Source organism: Euprymna scolopes, chromosome 2 (genome assembly GCF_053919585.1).
Source record: "Euprymna scolopes isolate OS-2025 chromosome 2, ASM5391958v1, whole genome shotgun sequence".
Taxonomy (NCBI): domain Eukaryota; kingdom Metazoa; phylum Mollusca; class Cephalopoda; order Sepiida; family Sepiolidae; genus Euprymna; species Euprymna scolopes.
In genome coordinates, this window is record NC_136483.1 from 201,653,639 (window position 1) to 201,674,511 (window position 20,873).

The 20,873-nt window shown below is 32.5% G+C and overlaps 1 protein-coding gene across 1 annotated transcript in view; it reads left to right on the top strand.

Moving 5' to 3' along the window:
- Window positions 1-4,340: 4,340 nt before the first annotated feature.
- Window positions 4,341-20,873, top strand: part of LOC145302143 (SH3 domain-binding glutamic acid-rich-like protein 3) — a 102,579-nt gene continuing 86,046 nt past the window's right edge. The window contains exon 1 of the mRNA XM_080144634.1: window positions 4,341-4,550. Coding sequence (XP_080000760.1) covers window positions 4,506-4,550 — 45 coding nt within the window. The 5' untranslated portion in view covers window positions 4,341-4,505. The remainder of the gene's footprint in view (window positions 4,551-20,873) is intronic.

Sequence of the window (20,873 nt, forward strand, 5' to 3'; positions counted from 1 at the left end):
GGATGTGTCCTCTATAGTATCAGACCTGACCGAATGGTTAATTGTAGGCATAAACCGATTCATACCATCCAAAAAATTCCAACAAAAACCTAACAGCCAGCCATGCTTCTCCCCTGAATGTGCTGCTGCCATCGCGCACAGAAATCACTTTTTCCATAACTACCAACGTAATAGATGTACTGAGCCTAAAGCTGCTTTCAGGACAGCCAGCAACCACTGTAAAAGAGTAATAAAACATGCAAGAGAGCTATATGCTCAGTCTGTTAAATCCAAAGTAGCTGATCAGCGGCTTGGTTCACACCAGTTCTGGCAAATAGCAAACAGGATCTTGAACAGAAGCGTGCGTTCTATCCCAACTATCATCAATGGACCTGAGGTCATCTCGTGAGCATCAGACAAGGCCAGACTATTTGCCAAGAACTTTGCAGCTAATTCTACCCTATGCGACGAAGGCCATTAACTCCCTGTATTTCCTCCTATAACAGACAACACGCTATGCAACATACAAATATCTGTGCGTGAGGTCGCCAAGCTAATCAAGAACCTTGATTCCAGTAAAGCAACTGGCCCTGACGGCATTCCAGTTATAGTGCTGAAAAAGCTCCAACCAGAACTTGCTCCCATACTTACAAAACTGTTTAAGCATTGCCTTAAGAAGTGCTTGGAAAACCTCATCAGTATGCCCTGTATTTAAGGATTCAGGTGAAAAGTCATCTCCCTCTCAGTACAGACCAATAAGTCTCCTGTGTGTCATGAGTAAGTTGTTGGAATCCATATTAAATAAAGAAGTAGTCAACCACCTCAACAGAAACAACCTTCTTAGTGACATGCAATATGGTTTCCACTCTGCAAGATCTACAGCAGATGTGCTAACGGTTATATCTCATAGGATTAGTGAATCTCTTGACAAAGGTTTCCTTTCCAGGGAAATTGCTCTTGACATATCGAAGGCCTTCGATAAGGTATGGCATAAAGGCCTACTTCACAAGATTTCCAGCTATGGTATTACTAGAAATGTTTTCTCAATCATTAAATCATTTCTCTCTGATAGGCTCATAAGAGTAGTGGTTGATGGGCAGAAATCAGAGGCCCACAGTATTAATGCTGGAGTCCCCCCGGGGTCCATCCTGGGCCCAACTCTCTTCCTGATCTACATCAATGATCTCCCAAAACATATACTTAAATCATTCGTTAACATCTATGCTGATGACACGACCATCTATGGCAACACATCAAAGGCCGTAAATGACAAAGTTCTCTCTAATTCTCTCTCCTCTGATCTTGAGCACATGGTACAATGGGGGAAGATGTGGCTGGTCACTTTTAATGCATCCAAAACCAAGCTTCTATCTTTCCATCATCAACGCTCTGATCCCCATCTGGCATCAATTGAAATGGATGGCTCTCGTCTTGGGGAGGCTCCATGTTTTGACAAGCTTCTGGGTTTGACCTTTACTCCTGATCTGAAATGGAACACGTACATCAAATCTGTTGCCAGGGACACTGGGAAAATGGTGGGATCCTTCTACCGCTCCAGAAGATATCTCACTACTAATGCAATTCTCTATCTGTATGTCCAAGGATGGAGTACTGCTGCCACATCTGGGCAGGAGCTGCTAAAAACAGCCTATCCTGTCTTGACAGAGTACAAAATAGACTTCGTGGTTTAGTGGGGATGCCCTTTTCTCTTCCCTGCAACCTCTTTCCCACAGAAGAAATGCTGTGAGCCTGTCTTTGTTTTATCGTTATTTCCATGGCAGGTGCTCGTCTGAGCTCCAATCCCTCGTCCCCCCTCGCCAATCTTTAATGAGAAACACTCGTCTGGCTGAAACTACTGTCAATAATTTTCCCCACTCTTTATCTGTGCCTAAATCCAAACGTAGATTCCATGAGCAAAGCTTCTTTCTTAGAACTGCACGCCAGTGGAACTCTCTACCGCTTGCCTGTTTCCCACCTGACTACAACTTCGACATCTTCAAGTCCAACATAAACAAACTCCTGACAAACCGCCCTCTTAAGTAAGACACTCCATCAAACCTCCAATACTAATGATTACTACAATACTATCTCATTGATTACTGTACACGCAATAACCCTTATCCCTGAGTGGCCTTCGGGTCTTGATAAGTGGTGACCCCTCATGTAAAAAAAAAAAAAAAATGTCGACAAATGAACTTAGAATGTGATTTAAGAGATCATTGATGAAGATGAAGAGAATTGGATCCTTGATACTTTGAGTTTCAGAATCCTGTCCATCAACGGCTACTTGTATAGACCTATCAGAGACAAAGAATTTGATGATTGCAAAGACATTTCCAAATATTCCATAGTGTGTTGTAGACTTTTATGCTAAACCTTATTAAATGCTTTTGATATGTCAAGAGCTATTGCTCTTGAGAGGAAACACCCGTCAATAGAGTCACTGATTCTATATAAATTACGGTCAGTACATCAGCTGTAGATCTCACAGGATGGAAACCATATTGCTTGTCACTGAGTAGGTTGTTTTTGCTACGGTGGTTGATAATTTCTCTATTTAGCGCAAAATCAAACAACTTACTTATGACACAGAGAAGACTAATTGGTCTGTACTGAGATGCAAAAGACTGATCTCCAATATTTTAAATAGACTAATGAGGTTTTCCAAGGTGTTGGGAAGCATTTCTCCTTTAGGCATTGGCTGAACAACTTCTCAAGAATATATGCTATCTCCGATTGCAGCTTCTTGAGTACTATGACTGGAGTATTGTCAGATCCAGTTGATTTGCTAGCAAAGCAGCTGCTAGACTTTAGGGTGAGTAATGTTGGCTATATTTAGTTTAATTTAGTTTTATGAAAAAGGGATAAATAGTTCAGATACATCCTAAATGTTAACAATAGTTATTAGACATTAATTAATAAATATTCTTCAAATTTCAATTTCTTTGCTGCAATTAAAGGGTTGTTGGGGGAGGGTATAATATTGACACAACCTACCATTTGAAATTTAAAATATGTCAGATTTGCATTGAAGTTGATTCATCAATTAAAAAAATTCATTGAATTTCAGCTTCTTAAGATCCTCTTAAGCTTAAGCTTTGAATTTAACATTTGCTAGCATCAAAATTGTGGAATGAATTTTGATCAAAATTAGAAAAAGGATTCTACATATAAGTCTCCCTTTTTTAAAAATTATTTTATGGAAATTTAACAATAGGTATTAAACATTAATTAATAAATATTTCTCAAATTTAAGATTTGAAGGGGTTATTTTTAAGGGCTTTTAGAGAGCGAAATATTAACACTATCTCCTAGTTAACAATTCAAATGTTTCAGATTTGCATTAAAGTTGATCCATATTCATTTTATTTTCAGTTTATAACAATAAAGTAAAATTTTCTGAATTTCAATTTTTTTCTTAAGAACCCTTAAGCCTTAAATTGATACTCCTGCATTTATGAACCCGCGATTTCCGCGAAGTTACTCTGGTGTGCACGGCAGATGACGGGAAGAAACGGAAACGGTCGACAAGTAGTTTTCTGAATATTAGGATATTTTTTTCCAATTTATGAATTTCAGTGGTCGTCGCCATTCTTAACACGGGAAGGGGGGGGGGGTAGTTGTAACAATTTGTGGTTTTTGTAATAAGGGTCGTCCGGCCGTTTCAGGAGTATTCCCGTCATCTGCCGGGTACACCCGAATGAATAACGTTGTGGAAATCGCGGTTTCATAACTGCAGAAGTACTTTTAACTTTTAACTATACTAGAATCAAAATCATATCATAGATTTGGATCCAAATTAAAATAAGGATGATAGATATAAGTTTTAAGTTTATATCTTAATTTTTGTTTTTTTGTAAGTAATCAATCCCGGGCAACGTGGAGTCTTCTTGCTAGAATATAATGAAGATAAAATTAATATACGAGCCAAGTAGGAAATATCCTTTGTTTGAATTTATTTAATCTCTCGGTTGAAGGGAGAAAAAAAAATCTTTATACATTAAGGAGAGAAAGGAAGGCTTTATCGAAACTAAAGTCGATCCCGGAGGAGACCGACATTGGCTGCTGCTGCTGCTGCTTTGATATTTGCCTTCATCTGAAATTAAAAAAAAAAGAAGCAGCAAAACAAAAACCGGCTGGGTCAACAAAATGACATTTATTTGTGCAGGAAAGGGGGAGACAAGGATTTTCATGAATTCTTTTCACGTATTTCATCGCACAACGAAACGTTATTCAAATAAAATAATAAAATATTTTTATAACACTAAGTCTTATTTAATGAATTTGGCCACTACTGTCATCTTTTAACATTGGCAGTTTCATTAATTATGTGCTGCTTTCACCTCTCGCGACTCAAGAATGGACTCGTCCCGTTTAAAGCCGGCCTAATTAGACGGCGACTCTCAGTTTTGTCAGAATTGTTGTTCAATCACGACTGAAAGTGATTCGTTTTTGAAAAAAAAACAAAAACAAAAAAAAAAAAAAACTCCGACTTTATGAGGATTAATTATTATTTCTAAACGAAAATGTCTGTGAAATTATACACCACTTCTATCTGCACAAACCGAGAGGTAACGAAAGATTTTTGTTTTTAAAATTAATTTATGCTTTTTCAAATTTCCAAAGTTTTACTTTTTTAAAATAAAAGTGCGTGACTGGATGTGAAAATGGTGTAGTCGGTGCGCGATTTTGTCTTTCTTTTTAAACTACTGTGTTCTTTTTTAAATGTGGTGTGTGTCAAGAAAATTTAGAAATCCATCATTTCTTGGTTTAATTAAGATTTAATAATTAATTTTTAACCTAAGTTTCATTTCATTTACATTTTTTATATTCTTAATCTAATTTTCGTTTGTTTAAAGTAAAAAAATTGAACACTAACAGCTGGAAAATAAAATTCGTACAAATTTTTACCTATTTGTATAAAATTGTCAGCCAAGATTTCGTGTGTTTCTCGTCTATACGTAACTTTTATAAATACACATTGAACATCCAATTTACTATTAATCGAATGTTTATTGAAAAAAGATATTTATAGAATCACTCCCGTCTCCAAACCGGCTTACGAATATTGATAGAATGCCAAAACTATTCCCAAGGCAAAATAAAATAATTAAAATATATCAAAAATGGGAGCGATTCTATAAATTGTCTAATAATTAAATTTATTGGTGTTTCTGTAGAATACGGACGGACCATGCTGTTTTTTATGATTTTCAAGTTAAATTTATTTTTGATATATATATATATTTTTTTTTTTTAATTGTTAGGTGAAACGAAACAGTAAACACCTCCTCCTCACAAGTTTCGGTACTACTACAGTTTATCGCCGAAAATGGAGAGGCCATTTTTTTTTTTTTTCGGGCACCTGTCAAAATAAGGAGAAATCCGTATTTTAACCTATAACCGAAACCTGGAAATAAATAACGAAAAAATGAAACTAGATGAGTACTTCCGGAACAAACCAATTACTACGTGCCCCGGCGTATTATAAACAACCCTAACCGCTCCAATGCTCCATGTTAATAATGGCTTTCGGATACCCCCCAACCTCGAAAGCCATTCTTAACATGGAGAAGTTGGGGGTGTTTATACAACCTGCACTAAGGCATGTAGTAATTAGTTCTTTCCGGAAGTAATCATTATCTAGTTTGTTTGTTTAAATTATTTCATGCTTCGGTCCTAGTTTAAAATACTGATTTCTCCCTCTGATTCTGATGACAGGTGCTCGAAAAAATGGCGTCTTCATTTTCGGCGATAAACCGCTGTGGCGTTGCCGTTGTAGTACCTGAGTTTCTAATGACGCTATTTCAGTACGACCCGTATTCTACATACATGAGTATTTTTGAAAATTTTTTTTTTTTTTTTTTTTTTTTTTACACAGTGATCACCACACCACTTATCAAGGCCCGGAAGCCACTCAGAGATAAGGGTTATTGCAAGTACATTACGTTAGTGAGGAGATTTTATGAAGTGTTTAATTAGGGGGGCGGTTCATTAGGAATTTGTTAACATTAGACTTGTTTTTTTTTTATTATTATAAATTTGTAAATATAAGTATATTTTGAAAATTTTCTCCACCCGGGCAACGCCGGGTGAAAATAAATTCATATTCAAATTTAATAAAATCAGATAAATTACATTAAGATCCATTTGACTTTTTTGTTTACTTTTTGGTCCCTCCGTACGGAATTCATTTGTCAAAGTTCATCTCGCTTTATTTGTAAGATAGACATTGAATATTCATATAACTTTTCCCAGGCATTATCTTTTCCTTTGGGAGTAGGTAATTTTATAACTAGTCGCCTCCACTGGGCCATTATCAACGATCATAATATTTTTTTTTTTTTTCCCCCATCTTTTTCTTTTGGGTGGATTTCCGACATAAAACACCTTTGGTTATGTCCAGTTCTTCTGGGGGGGGGGCAGTTTAAAAAAAAAGTGATAATCAGACAGAACCGAGAATCAACTTCCAGACGAAAATCATTTCATAATTAATGCAATCTTTTATCAACCATGTTCGAATGGTGCAGCTGCAGCCCGTATCTTAAAAAATTAAAAAAAAAAAAAAAACAAGACCATAAACTCGTCTAGTAGTTCGCAGTTGTAACTCTCCGGTTCGAATTTATTTTCTATTAGTTTTTCCCATCTATTTTTTTTTTCTTCGACGGAAACCACTCCCAGTTGCGTCTCGGAAAGTGGGCTTGAAGAACCAGCGCCCCCCTCCACCTACCCAAGGAGAAACACTCTGGTCCGCAAAAAATGCCTGGGCAGCCCCGTCGACACTCCCAGTAGAGGCGCCTTAAGCGATTACTAATAAACTTACCCTCTTTTTCAAATGGAGGATGGACTTCCTAGAACTGCACAGAACCAGCAACACATGGCAGGTGCAGGGGCAGGTCACAAATGGCTTTTACCTTGTTATTGGTGTCAAGACAAAAAGGCTTTCATTTATTGACATTGTCTGTCATCTGATCTAATGTGTCTGGAAAAGTGTGTGTGTGTATATGTGTTTTATTTTTTTTATTACCGTTTTCGGCGTTTTATCTGTTTGGTTACATATGTTTCGAATGTTGGACCATGTTTACGATCCAACAACCTCGTCAGACCTTACAGATCTGTAAGGTCTGACGAGGCTGTTGGATCGTAAACATGGCCCAACATCCGAAACATATGTAACCAAACAGATAAAACGATAATAAAAAATAAAGCACATATTTGCTCTGCAATAGTATTGAGCACTCTCTTCAGGTTTTTACTAATTATATATATATATATATATATATATATATATATATATATATATATATACACACACATACACGTATGAGTGCCCTGGAAAAGTCACCTCCGATTAATATTTACCAGTTTTAAAATATGCGAACATTTTTTTTTTTCTTCAGAATAACAAAGTATTTTAAAACTAGTAAATATTAATCAGAAGTAACTTTTCCAGGGCATTCATATGGATAAAAAAATCAGCTGACGGAGAATATCAACGAAGGTGGGCGGAATTTGGTGAAAGCCGGCAAATAAATCCCACGGCTGAACTCCCAGCTACTTTGGATGATTCTGACTACTATTCTCATTTTGGTTATTAAATTCATAACCCCTCCTCGACTGATGTAACCTCCGACCTTCTTCAGGTGCATATTTTTGAACTCTGGAATCTATCGAAATTTCGAATGGACCATTTTATCAAATTCACAGGTATATATTCTCACATAAAGCAAATATTTTGAAGGCGTTCGTTAATAATTCACAAAAGTAGATTGTTCTCATTCCGTCAGCTACGAGTATTAATTGCTGTGCCTGGGAGCTACAAATCGAATCTTGTCTCAATAATAATCTACCTACGTGGATGAAATAAAGGGTTCAGTTCGAAATTCCCTCCAGATTTTCAAGTTCGCCGAAGAAGGCCGGAAGTCACATCAGCCGAAACGTGGTTAATGTAACAACCATGGTGAGAATAATAGTCCGAATAAATCAAATTATCAATCGTAATCCTCATGTACAAATTCCGAAATCAAAACTACTCTTTATTCAAAGCCAAAAAAAAAAAAAAAGTTTTCCAAAAATTCTTAAATTTTATTTTGTTTGATGTTCTAAAAATCTAACGTTCCGACCCCGCCTTCTTCATCGCAACCTTTTAAAGACAATGCCGCTACTTTTAGGTGTTGTATTTTCTTTCTTTTTTATTTTATTAATCTAACTATACTTGCATATTTTAATACATTTTACATGGTAATTTCATGCCCCATATTTTGGTGCTTGTATAGATCGTAGATCGACACTCATGGCGGCCAATAATGATTGTAAAATAAGTACTTATGCAGAATACGTACCATGCTAAGATTTTCAAATTAAATTTAATTTTTATGGCATTTTGTTTTATTATTAAATTGTTAGGTGAAAGTACAGAATAGTTACAAACGACCTCTTCCCATGTTAACAATGTGTTCAGCAGCACGGTTCATTTTCGGTATAAGTTGCAATCCGTTACAACAGTTACAAGTCAAAAAAAAAAAAAAAAATGAAAAAAATGAAACTCTGGTTCCTGAAATGAAAACAAAATAAAAATAACCAATTTACAATTAATGGAAACAAATAAAAACGTGAAAAAATAAAAACGTGAAAAAAAAACAAACAAAAACAAGACTAACAATAAAAAGAAAAATGTAAATGATGACTAAGAATAGCATTTACTTAGTTATGGCTGACAGAATGAGAACAATTAACACATGTGGACTATAACCAACACTTTGAGAACAATTATACCTTCGTGGAACAGGTTCGTATGTGTAATAAATAAAAATAAAATACAATGTCGTTTTCCGTTTCGGGAACCACAGTTAATTTTATATATGGTCGATTCATTCGAGTACCGATATTTAAAAGTAAAATTCTTTCCATTTCGTAATTTTTCTTTTTTTTTACTGGCAGTATATTTTTTCCCCTGACAAAGCTGAGAAAATAGAAAACTAAACTTCTATTTTAAAAAATTGTATTTGTAATTTTCCCAACGTAATTCTGATGTAATCCCCGCCCTTCGTGCATCTTTTCAGACCTAGAAACCCCGAACACTTTAATCCAGTGGTGTAACGGATAAAAGCGTTGGTTCAGTCAGTTGTGATCGTTTTTGGAGGTTGGTGGTTTAATCCTCACTATAAGTGATGACTAAGAATAGCATTAAAAATCACTTTTACTTGGTCATGGCTGACAGAACGAGAACAAACACGTGGACTATTAGCCAACGCTGTGAGAACAATTATACCCTTGTGGATCAGGTTCTGTTCGAAAATTTGTGTAAAGTTCTCCAGGTTTGAAAAGATGTATCTGAAGACGGTCGGAGGTTACATCGGCCGAAACGTCGTGAAAATAACATTAACAAAGATGAGAATAGTAGTCCAACCGATTTTGTTAATTTATTTCCCCCACCCCCACCATTTCACACGTTTGATAAGAACAATCCGGTCAGCTGATGAGATCATCTATTCATTCTTGTCTGGATTTTTTTTTATAACTTTTGAATCAACTGCATATAATTTTCCCATGTATTTTATGCATTTTAATTCAACTTTTGACGATCACGATGACAATAACGGAAATTTAAAACTGATTTAAAAAAAAAAAAAATTCACAGAACTTTTCGACATTTTTATTTTATTCCCATCAACTTTCGCGACGTTTGAGAGAGAATTATGGTTATTAGCATTTTTAAGGAATAGGTATTCGAGAATTTTAATACTTACGAAGTCAGTCCTAAGTTATGATTGAGAATCTATCTTGGAAATAGCTGAAGCAGCTTACGAATTGAAAGCCGCGAAAATAAAATAGTTTAGTCTGGCTTAAGTATTTATTTTAGTTCTTTAAAAAGAAAAGCTAGATGTGTGTGTGGGGGGGGAGAAGAAACGTCCTAATAAATAAATGGTTTTCAAATCGTAAAATCTATTATCACGTACCAAGCACGATAACTCCATTAGATGAAGGAAGTTGGTCCGTGGTAATAGATTTTCACTGTATATTTTCAATTTGGTTGTTTATATTCATAACGTATCGGCCGATGTGACTTTAAGTTGTGAATCTTCATGACGAACTCTAAGAAGGTCTGAAGTTTCATCAGCCGAAACGTGAAAATAACCACGCGAAGAATAATAGTCCGATATAAAATAAACTTTATTTCTAAAGATTTACAATATCTTTAATTAGCTTCTCTATCCCCCGCCCCATCACCATCATCGTTATCAATATCATCATCATCATCATCATCATCATCATCATCAACAACCACCTTAAACCAAAATCGCGGACAAAGAACCAAAAATTCCTTTCTTCATTTGCTTTTATTTTTATTTATCGTTTTATTTTTACTTGCGACTGATTAAAAATGCAATTTTTACAATACGATGGATTATTTTCTTATTTTAGTTTCTGTTGTTTTAACTTAAAAAAAAACAGATTTTTTGACGTTTCGCCGGCCCCCTCTCTCTTGCCCTCTCCATCCTGTGTTTCTCCATCTTCATCTTTCGATGATGGTGACTCATGCTTTGACAAAACAAATGACAAAAAAAAAAAAAAAAAAAAAAGTGTTGACATTTTTTCTTTCTTTCTCAACATTTCTTTCCCCAACCCCAAATTACTGACAATTTTTTTTATCCTTAATTCAAATATTTTCCGTTTTCTTTGTCGACTTTTTTGCCGCACCCATTGTTCATTTTGTTTTGCTTTCTGGTGTCAAAAATCTAAAATTTCGTTATTCTAGCTTTTGTTTTATTAAATTTTGGTATTAATAGAATTGTGTTACTTCTTCGTTTATGACTGTATTTCTCGTATAAACGTGACTTTAAAAAAATAATCACACTTTAAATTTTTATTTATCGAATATTTGGTGACATCAAAATACAATAATAAAATTAAAATAAATAAAAGCTATAAAAAGGTGCTTACTGCTTAAAATAAAGTCGACAGATCGATTTTTAAATTGTGGTTTTGAGCAAAACAGTACTTACTTGTCATGTCGAAAATATTAATATTATATTAATGATATATCACAAAATTATGGAAATCCAACGAGAAAAACTTTTCTTTTTAATATAAAAAAAAAAAACTATCGCTATAGGCTACAAAATTTAAGAAGCCATTAGGCACCACCAAAACTGGGGGGGGGGGGGGCAGGTAAGTACTTTTTGACGGACCGTCTTTTTAAAAATCTACCAAAAATCAGGTAATTATCCAATCAATACGAAATTTTCAGCGATTATTAAGAGAAGAATGAACTTTATAACAGTGTACTTATTTTTCATAAACAATATATATATATATATATATTTTTTTTTTTTGCTTACAACCCCCCCCCCCCCTTTGTTTTGAGGGGGTTCCAAATATGCTTAAAATAATCATCTGAAACTGAACAAAACATGTTGTTGTTGTAAGGGACGGGATTATAGATAAAAAAAAAATTGTTTGCATACCTTATTTTGATGTCTGAATATCAGAACTTCGATTGTGTTTAATTATCCCGCTTTTGAGTTTTGAAGTGTGAAATTCGGTGAGTATGTTAAGTAAAATAATTAATTTAAGTTAAGCAAAACAAAAAAAATTTTTTTTTAAATATTTATACGAAAAAAGCCATTTTAAAATCTTTGATAAATAAATTAACAATTTCTTTTTAGCGAGCCGAATAATGCGAGGGCATGCTTTGAAGAATCGATACAAAAAAAAAATTCGATAAATATTGTGCCCTTGCCCTTGTGTTAAAAATATCATTATTTTTTCGATCAAGTTTGGAAACGTTTGCCGCCTTTCGACTACGGTGGACCAAACGCGCTAAAATAATTTTTTTTATTCTGCTTTAAATTGCCCCTCCCCATTTTGGAGAGCCTGGACACCACATACATACACATTAAAAACCAAACTCATACAAATGGTCACCCATCTGGTACTGGCCAGCCTCAGCGTTAATAATACATTGAAATTTTCGTCACTGAAAAATAAGTTTTTTTTGCCTGTTTGGTCTTCCGTAGTTTGCTTTTTACCACATTCAAACATCTCCAACGCTTATGGAAATATAAACAGTAATCAAATCGACTCGAAGTAACTGGTTGCCTATATGAATAAGTAGAATTATTTGAAATCCAGGTACTTATATTATAATATTTTTGCATATTCTCATAGAAAATCACCCTAAATCTTAGTTAGACAAGAAATAAACAAATTAATTCTTTCAAAAACCTTTTTTTTTTTTTCTTGTTTTTTTTTTAAAACTATTTATATATGTTTTTTGTGCAAGACAAAAAAATGTCAATTGTAAACTTTTGGGGAAATTTTAACATTTAAAATTTAATTAAAAATAGTAGAAAAAGTTTTACATTATTCTGCTTTCTATATGATAAAATTTAGGGTTTTATCTTTCTGGAAAAAAAAATTACTCAGAAATAATGGATTTTAATAAATGTAATTTCGTTTTAAAAAACAACAACTTGATTTTTCGGCCATTTTTGGCGGTGCCTACATTAAAGTGTCGAAAAGGGGGATAAGTATGTCTCATGTATTTGCAATCTTCAAGGTGTTCACATCTAGGGAAAATGCAATTTCGCCCAATTTTCTGTAAAAAATACTTTTAACTATAAAATTTTATACTTGATGGTTTTTCGTAATTTTTGGATATATTACTATTTTCGGCATGATAATTATGTAATATTGTTTTTGCTTAAAAAGACTCCTCTTTAAACAAAAAAATGGATCTGTTGTGAGACACTTTATCTCACTTTTTGCTCCATAACATTGGCAAAACAAGGCAAAAAACAACAAAGGCCTACCTTAAAATTCAATAAGAATTTTATTAGATCCTCCGTTGCAAAAAGGAATGCCCATTTTGCCTCTGAAAAGAGCTGTTAACAACCTTGAAAGGTAAGTCTTTCCTCTTCGACAGGAACTGGAAGCAGGTTCATCTGTTTTTGAATATCTGAGTTTACAGCCGTTTGAAGGGGGGTCGATATGATGCCTTCTGATGAAAAAGATTCAATTCTCGCATTGAGACGATATTACAGAAGTTCATAATTAATGTTCATGTAAGGTATGGTCCTTAATAACAGGTTGGCTATTCAGACCTAAAAGTCTCAAGGAGACAAACAGGAAGAGGCACGCAAAGTTCCTTATTCAGACAGTTGAAGTTCCAGTCCTTCATCGTTGGGTGCATCAGTGGAACTGAAAAAGAGGTACGCATACAAAAAGTCTGCCAAGGCTAACCCCACAGCAAATACAATCGACCAATCTGATTGGTCCAAAACAAATACAATAGGAGGCATGATGTAATTGTTAAATTTCTAACTCTGCTAAGGAAAGGAGGAAAAAGTAATGATTATTCATTACTTTTTTATAAGACTATGCGGTAATTCAAAACTGCCATTAAGACAGGTAGCAAAGGTTGTCCCAAAGACTTAACTTTAATATAGTTAATTTTTCATTATTGAATTAAAATGAATTTATAAACTGTCAATAACAGACGTGTCACAAGGGTTGTCCCAAGAGACTTACTTTTAATATAGTTAATTTTTTGTTATTGAATTCAAATAAGTGTGTCTGCCGCTGAATGAATTTATACAAAAAATCTAGATTGTCTAGATCAGTTATTAACCACAAGAAAGTGACTGCATCTTGAATCAATTAACTGCAATTACTGATTTTAAGGTTCAATGAAATACTTTATTTGAACAATATTACCCTCACTATTATAATTTAAAAAAAATTTTTTTTGAAGAGGCTGGAGTCCTTTTCATAATCAATAGATTTGTGGTTCGATCCAATCACCATTGTGTATTTTAGCTACTTCATTTTGGAAGAAAAGGAATGAAAAATATTGATACAAGAGAAACTGAAATTGAATTTTCCCACAAATTAGCAAGAAACTATTTTCATTTTTAAAATTATCTCCCTTTTTGTTTTTAATTTTTTTAAATTGAAGGCTGTCATTTTAGCTAGAAACAATAAAACTAGCGTCAGCAACTCTGAAATTAGCAATAAAACAGCATGAAATTTGAATTTTATTGACATTTAATTAACACAATTCGAACAAACCCACTCCCCCATGGTGTCCCGCTGATTAACACCGACGCAACAAAGATGATACCAATTATCACACGAGTCACAGCACACAATGGCGCTGATTGTCATTAGCAATCGAACAAGCAGGGCAAAAGAAGCCCCTCCCACCTTCTTCAATAAATTCTGCGATAGAACCCCATGTTTGGTTTTGACCTTATCGTCTATAGCTGTGGGAGTAAGTTTTAGTCTTGATGAGTGGAATATTGATAACTCAACACCTTTTCATGGGTTGGAGGTGGAGATGTAAGAGAATCATCTTCCAACATTTTAATTTGCAAGTTTGTGCAATTAGAATTGCAAGACCGAAGCTCAAACATTGATTCATTCTAACGGACATTGCTATAAACTGAAAATAAGGAATCACGGTCACAACTAGTTGTGGCTAAATTGTCAACATAAAACCTGTTGGAAATTGTATAAGAGGCCAAATTTCGGCATGAGATTTGAGTATAAAACTCCAAATAAAAGGAGTGGCATTAAAGCTAAAAATAGTATCTAAAGGTGAACAAGTTGTCGTCCATCTTAAGAAAAAAACAAAATCTATTGTTGAATAGATTTCAGACGAATCTGTAGAAAGGCTTTACGCAAATCGCCTCGAAGAACATACTTGTTTTTCTGAAGACTAGTAATAGGTCTAATAGTTGGTCAGTTAAATTGAGACCAGAGTAAGTGACGTCATTGATTGAAGTACCTCCTTTACGTTCTATCGAACAGTTAAAAACAAGGCGGATCTTCGTTGTTATCCCCAGACTATCCTTAATAAGAAGTCTGTGGAAGATCCAAATCCAATTCTCGTATGTTCCAGATGGAATTGAGAATGATTGAATTCTTTCACAGTCTTCATATTCTCTGAAAACTTGCAGATAGGCATCATACAATACAAAGCAATATTAATTACAACTGAATTAATTTAAATCTTCAAACTTTAATTTTCAAAGTTAAGCCTTACGTGTAATCAATTTAACAAAACATAGGACTATGTGGGCGATAATTTAAAATTACCGTAATGAGTTTTTTTTTTTTTTTTTTTCAATAAAACAGTTTAACGTAATTCCTTCTAATTTTACAATTAAACGAGTTACAAGTTTAACGTAAATCTTTTTGCAAAGAAAAGCAACGTGATTTATTTTATCTTACCTACTTTTGGCTCCATGACAGTGGCAAAATAGGACAAACACAACAAAGGCCTACCTTAAAATTCAATAAAAATTGTATTAATCCTCGTGTGCAAAAAGGAATGCCTGGTTTGCCTCTGAAAAGAGCTGTTAACAACCTCATCTTCAACAGAAACTGGAAGCAGGTTCATCTGTCTTTGAAGATCTGAGTTTACTACAGCCGTTTGAAGGGGAGATTGATATGATACCTTCTGATGAAAAAGATTCAATTCTCACATAAGGACGATATTACAGAAGTTCATAATTAATGTTCATGTGAAGAAATGTCCTTAATAACAGATTGGCAATTCAGACCTAAAAGTTTGGGAGACTCCAATAATAATTAAGCCTAATTATTTAGACTTAAAAAAAGTCTAAAGGAGACAAATGGGAAAAGGCATGCAATGTTCCTTATTCAGACAGTTCCAGTCCTTCGTTATCTGGTATCTGTGGAACTAAAAAATAGGCACGCATGCAAAAAGCCCGCCAAAGCGAACCCCGCAGCAAATACAATCAACCAATCTGATTGGTCCAAAACAAACACAATGGGACACATGGTGTAATTATCAAATTTCTAACACTGTCGACTCTATCTTAACAGCGACCAAAAAAAAAAAATATTACAAAATTAAATTCACCAGAATACATTTCCATTTCTTTTTAAAACAAATAAGCCATTTCAGTCATTTAAGTTAAAAAAAAAATTTTGTAACCGTCTAAAATTCAAAAACCTTTAAAATATTGAATGCAAATCGTTATTTATTGAAATTAGTGGAAAATTTTTTTTACATTCAATAATTTTTATATTTTTATAAAATTGAAAAAACGAGATTTATACACCTCCCCTTTTTGCTCAAAACAAAGCAAATTGCCACTTGTAACGTAGAAGGCTACTATTTAAGATTGTGTCTAACAGGGGACTGTGGAGATTTGAGCAGCTAGATGCTTGTTCACATTACATTTAAACTTTTGCAGGTTAGTACAATGCTGTAGTTGATCGCCATTGCTGGGTCAGCACTAAGAATAGGATTTAAAACTATTGTTTATACTACATGTTAGGTCACAGTGATTGTTGTTGAATATCATTTGTTGTATGAATCGAATGATTTTTGTTAGCATTCATTTCTCCGATATCTTTCTAGTTAGAATGGTTGTCTTCAAGTCTAACGTAAATAAGTTCTTGATGAGCCATTCCATATAAGTTATCAAATTTAACAAATTTTCATTACTAATGATTGTCCAATTTCTACTGTACACTCTTTAACCCTTATCATTGAGTGGCCTCTTGGCCTTGATAATGTGTTGATACCTATGAAAAAAAAAAAAAAAAAAAAAGAAAAAGAGAATTATTTCTAGAAAGACATTGGGCACTTTTAACGTGAAAGTGTTTCGGTGGAAAAGACTGGATTCGAACTTGACACATCCAGGTTTTCAGTTAATGTCGTTAACCACTTATCCAACATCGTAATCGATTACCACGTCTGCAATATACAAGGTATGAATCACCAGATTTAATAAAAACTAATTTGTTTGTATAGAAAAGACAACTGAAACTGACGAACAGGCATTAAGATTTACGTAATGTTGCTAAATAGGGTTTGCGGATGAGAAAAATAAGGCATTCAAAATGTTTCTCATCTTAAAAATTATTACATGAGAAGTCATTTCGTGTAAAAATTTAATTTATTTTTATCATATAAAAAATTAAATTTATTTTTATCATATAAAAAATTAAATTTATTTTTATCATATAAAAAAATTAATTTATTTTTATCATATAAAAAAATTAATTTATTTTTATCATATAAAAAAATTAATTTTTATCATATAAAAAAATTAATTTATTTTTATCATATAAAAAAATTAATTTATTTTTATCATATAAAAAAATTAATTTATTTTTATCATATAAAAAAATTAATTTATTTTTATCATATAAAAAATTAAATTTATTTTTATCATATAAAAAATTAAATTTATTTTTATCATATAAAAAATTAAATTTATTTTTATCATATAAAAAATTAAATTTATTTTTATCATATAAAAAATTAAATTTATTTTTATCATATAAAAAATTAAATTTATTTTTATCATATAAAAAATTTAATTTATTTTTATCATATAAAAAATTTAATTTATTTTTATCATATAAAAAATTTAATTTATTTTTATCATATAAAAAATTTAATTTATTTTTATCATATAAAAAATTTAATTTATTTTTATCATATAAAAAATTTAATTTATTTTTATCATATAAAAAATTTAATTTATTTTTATCATATAAAAAATTTAATTTATTTTTATCATATAAAAAATTTAATTTATTTTTATCATATAAAAAATTTAATTTATTTTTATCATATAAAAAATTTAATTTATTTTTATCATATAAAAAATTTAATTTATTTTTATCATATAAAAAATTATTTTTATCATATAAAAAAATTAAGTTTTATCATAAAAAAATTAATTTTTATCATATAAAAAAATTAATTTTATCATATAAAAAAATTAATTTTATCATATAAAAAAATTAATTTTATCATATAAAAAAATTAATTTTTATCATATAAAAAAATTAATTTTTATCATATAAAAAAATTAATTTTTATCATATAAAAAAATTAATTTTTATCATATAAAAAAATTAATTTTATCATAAAAAAAATTAATTTTATCATAAAAAAATTTATTTTTATCATATAAAAAAATTTATTTTTATCTTATAAAAAAAAAAATTTTATCATATAAAAAAAAAAATTTTATCATATAAAAAAAAAATTATTTTTATCATATAAACTAGAGAAATGCATGATTAAAATGTGTAAGAATAAACATGGCTGATACTTGCCATTTTATGAGCATGAAAACAACCTTGACCTTGCGATCAGAAACTAAGATCGAGTGTAACGAAACAAAATGCAAGAAAAAAACATGAAAAATAATTTAAGCAATTTTTATTTTAAATTGTTTTTTTTTTTTATAATTTAGGATGACAATTTAAACAATTTGATAAACAATTTTAAAAGTTCAAATTATTTGTCATAAACACTGTTTAAAAATTGTTTAAATTATTTTTCATCTTTTTTTAATTACATTTTCACCCCAAACAAGGTACATTGCCACTTTGTTGTAGGGGACATAGGCATCAGGGGTACTGTGTAGGGAGTTGGGCAGCAAGATGTCGGTTCACATTGCACTTGAACTTCTGCATGTCAGTACAGTTGGGGAAGCAGGGACCCAGAAGGGAATTCCAAAGTCTAGCTGTTCTGGTGAAGAAACTACTGGAGTAGAAGGCTCACTTACATCTAGGGATCTCTTCTGTGAAGGGGTGGGATTTAGCTGCTTGTCGGGTTTGTCGGGGGTATTTACGTAGAGTGGGGGCACAAATGCTTGCAGTTCGTCAGAGCATTCACCGTTAAAGTACTTGTAGAACAGGCAGAGGGATGCAACATCTCGTCGATGGGACAGAGGCTGAAGTTTAGATGACAGTTCAGGACCTATCAGATTGGCGACTCTCTTTTGAACATTGTCTAGGAGCGAGAGACTAGTAGCAGATGCATCAGCCCAAATATGACAACAATACTCCATACATAGGCGAATGGTGGCCTTACAGAGGTATAGGATACTTTCGGGCGTTAGTATCTCTCTAGCATGGTAGAGAGAACCTACCTTCTTCGCAGCGGTTCTGGCGATACTCTCAATGTAATTGTTCCAACTCATGTTTTCTGTGAGCGTTAGGCCGAGGAGTTTGAAAGATGTACTTTCAGATAAAGGTTTGTTAGGAGAAATGCTTCGATATCATTTAAATTAGTTCTAAGCCCACGGATGTTCGTAAATGCAAGCCTCAAGGGAGAAGGCAGGTTGGTTTTGTTTGAGTTTGGGCCTGGTTTTAGCGTAATTTTTTTATTGTACTGTCATCATTTTTTTTTTTTTTTTTTTTTTTTTTATATAAAGAGTTTCAGTTTAGGTAAGGGGTGCTGAACAAGTGGTTATGCAGAATACCAGACATGCAACACAAGCAGACCATCAGTTGTCCTTCCATCTACTAGGACTGTGGTCTCGGGATAGCCCACCGGGAATGAGTGTAGGGTCCCTTTCCATGCACGACATGGCACTACAAACAACCTGATATTATATAACTGTTGATGGAGCAGCCACTCTAAGCGTTACCAAAGAGTTAGGGCACCTGTACTACCGGTATCCTCAACCCATCAGACGATGGTCAACCCAATCTACTTGCACTGGCATTACAGCATTCAAGCACTCCCAAGTGCCCAGTTTAAGGCATGGGATGTGTCGGGAGTGAGGGAAAATAGCGTTCATTGCCCTAGTCAGGAAACAACATTGACCACAGAGTGTTTCTGTCGACTTCATGCGATTCGACCTCTACGCCTGGCTAAATTTGTAAACAGGTCTGTTGGAAGGAGTTAAGGTGGTTTAATGTTTTTTCTTTTAGCTTCATAAAAAAAATTTGCATTTCTTCTACTAGGTACGGACAAAAATGGGGGGAAAAAAAAAAGATAGGGGGACATAGTTTTGAAAGCCGATTTATCATAATTTTTTTTTGTTGGTTTCCAACTACTTTTTGATTGTATTTGAAAGATTAAAGACTAAACTTAAGTTATGAAAAAGGTTTTCACGGCAAGCTAACCAATTCAGCCAAATTTTGAAGTTAAATAAATTCATTGTAAAAATCCTTTGAAAGATAAATATTAGTTTTCTGGGTCTGTTTCAAAGATAATTAGTAAAGTCCTTAGATAATTAAATAATAATTAAAAAAAAAACACCTTGTTTGTACAAAAGATAGCTTAATTAACTCCCAAAAGCCAGAGATTCTCGCTTTGCAGAATATTAACAAAACTGAAATCTCTAAAGATGGATTATACAGAAGCCCAAAATCTTAGTCGAAAGGCTGTCTGAAAATGATGTCAGACAGTTAAACGGAGGTAGGGGGTGTTGGCGTTTTTTTCCCCCAGCCATGGATCCGTACATTCCTATCGTGAACGTTTGTATGATTTTTTACCATATTATTAAATTTAATTATTTTCCTATGTTCCTGCTTTTAAATTAAAACAATATTTTTTTATTTTTCAAGATTAAATAAAAATTATGTTACACCAAAAGTTTCACATTCATGCAAGCAAGGAAAATATTAGAATCTTACATATAAAAATTATGCGAAACCTGTAATTTAAAAAAAGTAAAAATATTTTTTGCAATTAGAATTTTTTTGTGTGAAAATATTAAATAAACAATGCTTAATTTAATGATAATATCGGTAGTTCGAGAAATTAATTTTTCTTAGTTATATCGAATTATACGGACTTTAGGGTTTTTTCTTTTTCGTAATGTTTCTGTAAAAAAATGAATTTTTTTTTTTTTTTAATTGTTACAATTTACGATGGTTCATTTTCATAAAAACAAAAATAAATTCATGCATAACTTTAGTAAAGGTATTTTTTATTTAAACAAAATAATAAATTTCTACTAAGATTTAAATAAAAATAATGGATTCATTATATTCCGTGATCATTATTTGATAGATACTTAAAATTTCATTAAAATTGGTTAATTTCTTGATTTTTGGTGAATTTTTATGTGAAAAAAGGGGTCAAAATGTTTATACATTTT